The 10,372-nt window shown below is 43.7% G+C and overlaps 1 protein-coding gene across 4 annotated transcripts in view; it reads right to left on the bottom strand.

The window, feature by feature from the left end:
• The window catches only part of NRG4 (neuregulin 4), a 118,576-nt gene that overhangs the window by 10,182 nt on the left and 98,022 nt on the right, over positions 1–10,372 (bottom strand). The window contains exon 5 of one of the 4 annotated variants that reach the window (XM_090028775.1): positions 183–10,333. The exons of the other annotated variants lie outside the window; for them this stretch is intronic. Within the exon in view, the coding sequence (XP_089884901.1) occupies positions 10,320–10,333 (14 nt within the window). The 3' untranslated portion in view covers positions 183–10,319. Of the gene's footprint in view, positions 1–182; positions 10,334–10,372 lie in introns of those variants that run through there. 4 annotated transcript variants of the gene reach the window in all.

Raw genomic sequence — 10,372 nt, 5'->3', positions numbered from 1 at the left:
GGATGAGACTCGTGCCATATCCATTCAATAAAATACAAAATATGTAAGACGTGTAGTATTGTCTATATTAAGAAAGAAAAATGTGATATAAAGGAAAGCTCTCCAGTTATAAACTGACACGACTAAACACCTTGTAGTCAAACAGTTTTGAATATGTTATATACTCTTTACTTGTTTATATATTAGTCTCTGTAGGAGTGGGGTCATGGGGTGGAAGAGAAGAAAAAGGTGTTGCCTGTTTATCTCATTTTTACTTTAATGGACATGTTTTTTCCCCCCAGGCTTCTCTGGGTTGAAGTTCTTAAATGTGCCATTTTCCATGGTTTCTCATTTGCATCAGTACAGCTAGTGGTACTTCAGATTGTTCTGTCAGTGGAGCTTTATTATAATTTAAATATTTTTCCTTAATCAGTGAAAATAAAGATGAGAAAAAATTACTCATGTTTTGCTGTATTTCACACCATCTCCAAATACCAGATGTGGCATGAAAGATGGGATGATGGGCCAGTGTCAGCCCCATGGGGACATTGCACCAAACTGATACAGCAGGGAAATCCCAATTCAAGATAAAATAATGCTGTCTCCCATGGGATGGGAAGGCTTGTTTTGTTTTAGGACAGTCTGTTGCACTGTGACCTATTGATAACTGCTGTCCGTAGTACACACCTTGTAACATTTGCCATGACATGTCCTGTTGCCAAAACTTGTCACCAATATTCATTCTCATAGTGACACTGACACTAATCTGTTCTGTGTTGAGGGAAAAAATCAGGGTTCAATCTCTCTTCTCCCACGTGGCTCTCCAATTAGGAAACGTCATACAGTTGCTTTTCCTTGTTTCTACCTTTGGTAAAATCTAGATCTCTTACCCATCTGTTAGAACATCATATGTGCACTGTACTCCTTACTTTTTATTTAGCTTCTTTCTACTTCAATAACCATCTGTCATTGGCTTCTGGGAAGGGTTTATGGTATGAAATTATATACCTGCTCCCAGTCAATAATGGTGCAATTCTGGCTGTAGCAGCAGCGGGTAAAGAGAAAAGCTTGAGTTAAGGACTTTTTAATGGGAGTGCATATTTCAGAGAGGGGCATGAACACAAGATTACTGTACCAGCAGCTTGAAACCAGCACTAAGACTGAGTGTTGTGCTGCAGATCAGAGACTTTTCTGATCCTAGGCTTTTGGTAACTGAAATCATTATAATGCTGGTATAGTAGGTGGCTATGATACAAATTTCACTTAAGTCACTCAGAGGTTTACATTGACTTCCAAGCAGCTTTGAGCAGAGCTCTAGATCAACTGTTTCTTTGGCTTTTGAAATTAGAATGCATACGAACTGTGCTCTGAACTCCTTATGGTTTATAGAAAAGTATAGATAGGTCTGGCATAAAAAATTCTTATTATCCCATTTAACTGTATTTTGCAGTGTTTGATATGTTAAGGTCCTTTTAAAGGGGGAATTTTCAGTGAGGCTTTTTGACTTTCCCATAGAGTTGGGGATTGCCACCTCTGAAGATATTCCCTTCAGTCATATTTTTACTACTGTTTAACTTGGATGAAGATTTAACTAAGGAAACAGTCCATATACTTTTGTGCAGCTTATCTTAAACCATCATCTTTGAAAACTGGTGATCAGGAGGGGTCCCAAGTGATTAAAAACGGCAAACATACTGCCCATATTTAAGAAAGAAAAAAGAGGATCCAGGGAACTACAGACCAGTCAGCATCACCTCAGTCCCTGGAAAAATTGAGCAGATCCTCAAGGAACCCATTTGTAAGCACTTGGAGGAGAAAAGGGTGATTAGGAACTATCAGCATGAATTCACCAGGGGCAAAGTCATGCCTGACCAACTGGATTGCCTTCTGTGACAAGGTGACTGGCTCAGTGGATGCAGAGAGACCAGTGGATGTGGTGTACCTTGATTTTAGCAAGGCTTTTGATGTGGTCTGCCACAGCATTCTCACAGGTAAGTTAAGGAAGTATGGGCCGAATGAATGGCCTGTAAGGTGGATAGAAAACTGGCTGGAGCATCAGGCAATCAATGGCTCAATGTCTAGTTGGCAGCCGGTATCAAATGGAGTCCCCCAGGGATCAGTCCTGGGGCCAGTTTTGTTTAATGTCTTAATCAATGACCTGGAAGATGGGATGGAGTGTACCCTCAGGAAGTCTGCAGATGACACCAAGGTGGGGAGAGTAGTAGATACACTGGAGATTAGGACTAGGATTCAGAGTGACTTGGACAAATTGGATGACTGGGCCAAAAGGAATCTCATGAGGTTCAGCAAGGACAAGCACAAAGTCCTGCACTTAGGATGGGACAATTCCATGCACCAGCACGGCCTGGGGGCTGACTGGCTGGGCAGCAGCTCTGTAGAAAAGGACCTGGGAGTTACAGTGGACAATAAGCTGAACATGAGTCAGCAGTGTGCCCTAGTTACCAAGAAAGCTAACAGCATACTGGGCTGCACTGGTAGGTGCGTTGCCAGTAGGTCAGGGAAAGTGATTATTCCCCTCTGTTCAGCACTGGTGAGGCCACATCTGGAATACTGTGTTCAGTTTTGGGCACCCCACTACAGGAAGGATGTGGACAAATTGGAGGGAGTTCAGAGAGCAACAAAAATGGTGTGGGGGGCTGAGGGACATGACTTATGAGGAGAGGCTGAGGGAACAGCTTATTTAGCCTAGAGAAGAGAGGACTCAGAGGGGATTTAATAGCAGCTTTTAACTACCTGAAGGGGGGGTTGAAAGAGGATGGAGACTGTTCCCAGTGGTGGCAGAAGACGGAACAAGGAGCAATGGCCTCAAGTTGCAGCAAGGGAAGTTTAGATGTTAGGCAGAATTTTCTCACTAGGAGGATAGTAAACCACTGGAACAGGTTACCCAGAGAGGTGGTGGAGTCTGCATCCTTGGGGGTTTTCAGAACATGGCTGAACAAAGCTTTGACTTGGATGATATAGTTGGGGCTGCTCCTGCTTTGAGCAGGGCAGGAGGTTGGACTAGATGACCCCCTGAGGTCCCTTCCAACCCTAATTTTTTATGATTTTTAAGATGTGCCAAATAGCTGCTTGAAATTTGTGCCAACTGCTTGAGTTTTGTAAGCCTTGCACAGCATGCACCTTACTCATTCTTCCTCACTATACCTTGGGTGTACAAATGGCAGCCTCCTCTGTGTTTCCTTTTGTAATAAATATGAAATATTTAAAAAGGGGATACACTTTTTTCTGAATTACATACAGTGGCTGAAATGCACCCTTCAAAGGACTCATCTGGCAAAAGCTGTGTCTGGGGAATTAGGATTTTTATATGCGTTCTATGGGTATGTCCCCATGAGCAGGAACATGCATTTCCCCACGGACAAATAGCAGCAGCACATAGTTGTCCCTTGCACGCATGCTCTGGAGCGCAGCAAATTACCTGGGCTCCCAGGGGCCTCCTGGGGCTGCAGCAGCAGTGATCCACATGTGCAGAACCTGGCTAGCAGCCAGAGAGTGACTGCAGCCGACCTGGCTCCAGTTTTGGGCAGCGCATGCTGCAGCCATGTGTGCCACCCCACTTTTTTCTGGTGCAGGTTTTTCAGATACTGGAATTTCCCAGTATCTAATTTTGCCACCACACTGCAAATACACAGCAAAGCAAACAGAATCATGAGCACCATGTGCATTTCACAGCACCTCAAAAGGCTTTGAGATGTTGCAAACTGTATGTTTCTGCTCACAGGGATGCAGCTTATATGGCTACTTCTAATGCAGCTTTGCAAGGGTGACCTATTAGAAGGGAAGAGATTGGAAGCCACACAGCACTGAAAGGGGTTTTAACCCACAGAAACCTGTTGATCCCAACTTTTTGTTGCATTTTGCGCCTGAAGATTTGACCAGGTTATTAATAGAGAAACCTTATTATACAAATGAGTGAGTCAGGGTGAGTCATGTCCTCTTGGCAGGGATCATGCAAATGATAAAACTGACTTTCAGCTATGGCAAAGGTGCCTGGTGAGACCATGAGAAATGTGTGTTGAAAAGTATGTTTTCTTATTAACTTCTCAGTTAAAAATCCAGCTCTGCTGTGTATCAAATGGGATCCTGGAATTCTCTGCTGAGGGGAAGTAGGGAAATAATGTTCGGAGTAGCAGAAGAAGAAAACAATCAGTATAACATGGCTTTATGTGGCATAGGATTCTTTTCATAGTTTCATAGTTTCTAGGGTGGAAGGGAGCTGAGCAGATCATCTAGTCCGACCCCCTGCTGTTGCAGGAAAGAGTACTGGGGTCAAACGACCCCAGCAAGATGTTCATCTAACCTCCTCTTAAACACCCCCAGGGTAGGAGCCTGCACCACTTCTCTTGGAAGTTGGTTCCAGACCCTAGCCGCCCTGACCGTGAAGTAGCGCCTCCTGATGTCTAGCCTAAATCTACCCTCTGCCAGCTTGTGACCATTATTCCTGGTCACTCCTGGCGGTGCTCGGGGGAACAGGGACTCCCCCAATGCCTGCTGATCTCCCCTGACTAGTTTATAACAGGCCACAAGATCCCCCCTCAGCCTTCTCTTGTGGAGGCTGAACAGGTTCAGGTCCCGTAGCCTGTCCTCATAGGGCATGCCCTGTTGTCCCCTGATCATACGAGTGGCCCTCCTCCGGACCCTCTCCATGCTGTCGACATCCCTCTTGAAGTGTGGTGCCCAGAACTGGATGCAGTACTCCAGCTGCGGCCTGACCAGTGCCGCATAGATGGGGAGGATCACCTCTTTGGACCTGCTCGAGATGCATCTGTGGATGCATGACAAGGTGCGGTTGGCCTTCCTAACTGCCTCCCCACACTGCCGGGCCATGTTCATCTTGGAGTCAGTGATGACCCCAAGATCCTTTTCTGCCTCTGTGCTGACAAGAGGGGAGTTCCCCAACCTGTAGGTATGGTGCCAGTTGTTCCTCCCCGGGTGCATCACCTTGCACTTGTCTGTGTTGAGTCCCATCCTATTCTCGTCCGCCCACCCCTGTAACCGGTCTAGGTCTGATTGTAGCCTGTTGCATCCTTCTAGCGTGCCCACGTCCCCCCACATCTTAGTGTCATCAGCAAATTTGAACAGGGTGCTTTTTACCCCCTCGTCCAAATCGCTGATGAAGATGTTGAACAGTGCAGGCCCGAGGACTGAGAGCCCTGGGGGACCCCACTGCCCACGTCCTTCCAGGTTGAGAAGGACCCATCCACTACCACCCTCTGGGTGCGGCCCTCCAGCCAGCTGGTGACCCATTTGACTGTGTGGGTGTCTACACTGCAGCCCCCCAGTTTCTTAATGAGAACGGGGTGAGGGACAGTGTCGAAAGCCTTCCGGAAGTCCAGGAAGATTATATCCCCTGCTACCCCTGCATCTAACGATCTGGTGATCTGATCGTAAAAGGCCACCAGGTTGGTCTGACAGGACCTGCCACTGATGAACCCGTGTTGGTTTGAAAGATCCTATGTACATTTTAGGTCCCTTTTGAGGTAACATGCAAAAAAGGAAGTGGTCAAATGATCAGTGTTGCTCTATATGCAATATGTTTTGAAAAAAGTCTTTATCTTGTGTATGCTGAGAAATTAACATTCAGGGGTGTCATTGGGTAGACAGAGAGGAGCCTTTAAAGTGGCTTTTGTTAGGAGTGGCCTATGAAGTTAATGTTTGAGAGAACACTAGAGTTCCTCCACAATAATGGAAACAGCGATTTCTTGCCTTTTTTAGGCTCCACAGTAATTTCTAATTTTTTTCATTGCTCTGCAAATAAATAGAGGTATAAAAACTGTGTGAATCAGTCATGAGAGAATATTTCTCTTAAGCATTGGCCCAAATATAAAAAAAAGAGAGAGAGAGAGCGTAAGCTGCTGGCAGTCTACACTAAATACTTTACTTTGTGCATTTCAGTTGATATACAGATACATAGATAGCTTTTTACACAGGCTATGATCAGAAAAAAGAAAGCAAGAAGAGACATGGACTTTTGATAATAACAAGGTAGCAATTTTTTGTACAATAAAGAAAAACAGTTTCAGTTTTTTTCGGTGTCCTTTTGGTATCTGTGTGCTCTTTCTCTTTAAAATAAGAAAGGTAGCCCTGCTTGCTTGCTAAAAGGTATGAACCTCCTCCTCAATGGAGAAAAAAATGATAAATGATTTATGTCTAGGTGCTTTTGACTTATTTGGTATTACCTGGGGCAAAGGGGTATGCCTTATCTTTTCTATAGCTCTTCAGTTTACCATCTAGCTGCTATCAAGAAGAATTATGAGATTGTGCATTTTTACCTTACAAAACTACAAAATTGGTTTCTCCAATAAAACTTAGGGAATCATCAAGTAACCTGATTCGTGTATTTTACAGAATTATAATAGAGTTTGCAACTGGCAATCCTGGACTCTAAAGTAGCTCTACTAGAAGTGGAAAAACTGCAAGCCAAGCCCCAGTTTCCTCTAGCAACAATTTAAAATATTCTGGTACTGTGTCTACATCTGAAAGAAGCCAAATGCCAGTGGAACGTGATGTTGTAGGGCTTTTCCATGGTAATGTGTAAAAGAGATAGTAATGCCATAATATACCCATAACCACTGTTCGTAAGAGATCTCCTCATGCAGCTGTTCCTTCTGCTTTGGTATTTCTTCTTTTATAATTTACACCAGGGCTGTCCAACTAGCAGCCCATGAGTTGTATGTGCCCCCTGAAGGGTTAGCATGCAGGCTGAAGGGTCCTGGGCTGACTGCTACCCCCACCCCCTTCTTCCTCAGCTGCTCCTATCCCAGTGCCCCAGCCCAGCACAGCAAAGTGGGCAAAGGTGCCTGCACTGGAGGTGGTTGGCGTGTACAAACAGGAGAGTGGGACTGGGTTCTGCATGAGTGAGTGGGAAGTGGGGGAAGACAGGCTTCCTGTGCTGTGGGAGCTGGGAGGGGGAGGCCACCTATGTGCGCAGTCGGAAGAGAGGGGAGCTGGGCTGCCTGCACTGTGCAAGCTGTCCTGTTCAGGTGGTGGAAGGTGGCAGGGTGTATTTGACAGCCTAAGTGGTGGTGAGGAGCCAGAGGGTGCCTGTCCATGTGACTTGTGACCCCAGGGTCTGTGGCCTGCACAGCAAGCAGCCCCCAAGCCTGGCCCCTGGCTGCCTGGAATGAGATCTTTTGTTCTCTTCGGTTTTGGGGTTATCTTTTCCATTCGGAGAACACTAATCAATACTGATAACTCACAGAGTGAGAATGGTGCTTATGTCTGAAATGACTGAATGGGGCAAATATTTTCTGTATCGCACCTGCCACCCATCTCCCTTTTTAGATGTCTGGGCCATTCTATTAAAGCTCATCTCCCTCCCTTTTCTGTTTTGAAATGAATCCTGAAAGGAAGAACAGAATTGGGATTTTGCGCAGTGAGTGATGAAAGAGCTGGGCTTTCTAACGCTTCTTTCTGAATCTTTAGAGCAGATAGTAGATTTTGCTCTATAACCCCCCTGGGTGTTGGTATACGAGCTGAAACAAGCATCAGAAGAGGAGACTAATGTTTGCCTAGGTTTGTTCCTCTCTTTGGCATGCTCTGCCACCCCGACAGCAAGGCTGTGTACTGGGGACAGCCAGGCAGCATTTTGATTTAGGGCTGTAACTGTTTCCCAAATGAGCTCTCACATGGTAAGGGAAACCTCTCTTCAGAGATTTTGGAAGGCAGAGGTGCTCCTCAGGCACAACGCTGTAGCTATGACAATAGTTTTGTCAAACCATGTAATAATGATCTTTTGCTACTGAATCATTTTTTAGTTTTTTCCAGAAATGTGGACCAATGGCTTCATACAATGTTATTGTGTTGGAAATCATGTTGACCACCATGTTTTTCGTGTGGTATTTGGGCCACTTTAAATGAAGTTGTAGTCTGTTTTCACTTGGAGATTTAAGACATATTGATGTCGCTCGTGTACTGCTATGATTATTTTTAAACCCCACATATGCCACTGAGCTGAGTGACTCTGTAAACATTAATAGAGCTTCATCCACAGACTGCACTGTTTTATGGACTGATCTGCTGGCAGTTAAGCATTGCGTTGGTTGATTTTCTCTAAGTTTCTGTGTAAATATTTTTCTGATTAGTTGTGGATAAATTTGCCATATTCCTCTATGAAGCGAGAGGGGCTTTGAGTGTTTAAAGAGTAAGATTTCAGTACATTTTTTAACTGGCGTTTCTAGAATTATTCCCTTCAGTAATTTCCATTCACCCTGATTAAAGACCTTTTCCACCTCTAACGAAAATAAAATATCTGCCTTTGCCTTTAGTAAAATCAAAGGGATTACAGCCAGTCGCCTAGGGAAGTTATCTAATAGCAGTCTTCCCTGATTGATTCCCAGTTGGTGTATGCTGGTTATTTTAAGTAAAATTGATTCCAAGTTGGCTGCCAACACCTTTGCAAAATTCTTAAACTCTGTATTTAACAGTGAGATCTGTCTATGTGTAGTAACTTCAGTTTTATCACTTCTGACCTTTAATATCACAGCAATATTGGCTTCTTTCCTACTATTGGCTAAAGTTTGGAAGTCCTGAATAATGTTTAGAAGATTGGTAAGTTTGCAAAGAAAGTGACTCATCAGAAACATGTACAATTCAACAGAGAACCTGTCTGGGCAACACCCCTTTCCTGAGAGTGAGACTGACTTGCCTCCCTCCCATTCGTTCTGCATGGGGTCAGATATAACTCGGAAGCCAGCTTCTCCAGTGTAGTGGAGCTCGCTGTTTTGTTCTCTCATCCCAGTCATGGTACCTATCTTTCCTAAATATTTATGGCCTTTGTTTCCCATCTCAATGTAGTTTTGTCTGAACTGATATAACACATTTTCTGTTTCTTCTAACAAGGAAGCATGAAGCAGGCCCCACGGGGAGATAGATTTCTTTACATTTTTTCTTTCACCTATTTTTTTATGCAAAATTATGTTTTTTATTTCAGAGAGGAGAAATCTGTGTTCTGCATGTCTTTCCCTCCCAATAGTAGAAACTGTCTGCAATAACTTTACCCTTAACCCTGCTTTGTAAGTCCCACATACTGTATTGGGAGCTAGCTTGCCATTTTTATCATCATATAAATACATTTTAGATCTGCTAATGATGGCACCCCAGGCTGCAAACCCATTAAAAAATGCATTGTGCCATTCCCAGCTGCTATGACTTCTGCTGCCCAGCCTATGTCTGTGTATAGTCATGACAGGAATAGGGACTGACTGGATCAGCTCACCTCCGTCTGTACTGATTAAAAAATCCCTTAAGTGGGTAGACAAAGATATAGAAGGCATTTGAATGAATAGCAAAGGTAGGTGTGAATAAAATAAATAATCCTTTGCTGATGGCTTCCCCGTCATCCAGGATTCAAATACCCCCAACTGGAAAAGGTTTTGTTTCCAATATGGGGTATGGGAATTGAATTCCTCTCTTCTATGGTCTGAAATAACAGTAGGCTTTAGGATGAGATTTAAATCTCCTTCAGTAATGAGATCCTCAGAAAGAAATGTCAAGAAAGGAACAAAAGCATTGAGGAAGGTCCCTTGCTCAGTATTAGGGGCATATACCAAATACAAGGTAATTACTCTGCCCAGCAGTTTTTCTTTAACAATTATAAATCTCATTTTGACATTTTTTATTGCAAGTTGAAGTCTCTGAGCTAGAAAGTGATGTTTTGAATCACTGTTTAAAAAAATATAAGTACGGTACTGATGTTAGCTGCAGAGAGAGATGAGAAGGTACTTTTTTCCACATCTGGTGAGTATTCCTGAAATCAGTCAAATTCGGGACATGTATTCTAAATATACTTTGGAAAACACTGGATTTGGCCAGCCTCTGGGCTCCTTTGAGAAATGCTTCTGAATTTTCTGTGACGGGGTGATCAGGTGAAAGAACCTTCTATGAGAAGCCTTTCATACTCCTTACATAGTGAAAAACATGCTGCGATTATCTCATGATCCCTATGTGGTGAGAAACCTCTAAGATTATGTCATGCTTCCTAACTGCACATTTGAAAAGGTGGGGTGGGGGCAACCAGCTGATGTAACTATTTGGTAGCAAAAGGTTTGAGATGCATTTGTTGGGAAAAATCCCACAGTCAAAAGCTGGTCCAAGTGCTTTCCATACAATTTCCCTTTGCAAACAGCCTGAAACTCCGAGAAATGTAACTGTTTTTCCTTATGGCCTAGCTGCAGATCTCTCCCAGCACATTAGCAAACCCCCTATTTGTTTCTAATTTTTTCTTCACGCATCCTGCTTAGCATGCTCTCCCATACACCTGTTATATGTTTATGGTTGCTCTGCACATTGTTCTGCCATGGTTCCTCTGTTTTACTGCTTTATTCTGTTATTTCTGAAAAGTAAACACAAGTGTGTTTGTTCTCAGTGCAAA

This window comes from Crocodylus siamensis, chromosome 15, assembly GCF_052110815.1.
Source record: "Crocodylus siamensis isolate JL-2025a chromosome 15, ASM5211081v1, whole genome shotgun sequence".
NCBI lineage: Eukaryota > Metazoa > Chordata > Crocodylia > Crocodylidae > Crocodylus > Crocodylus siamensis.
Note: the sequence above shows the minus strand (reverse complement) of the source record. Positions and strands in the feature narration are given on the sequence as shown.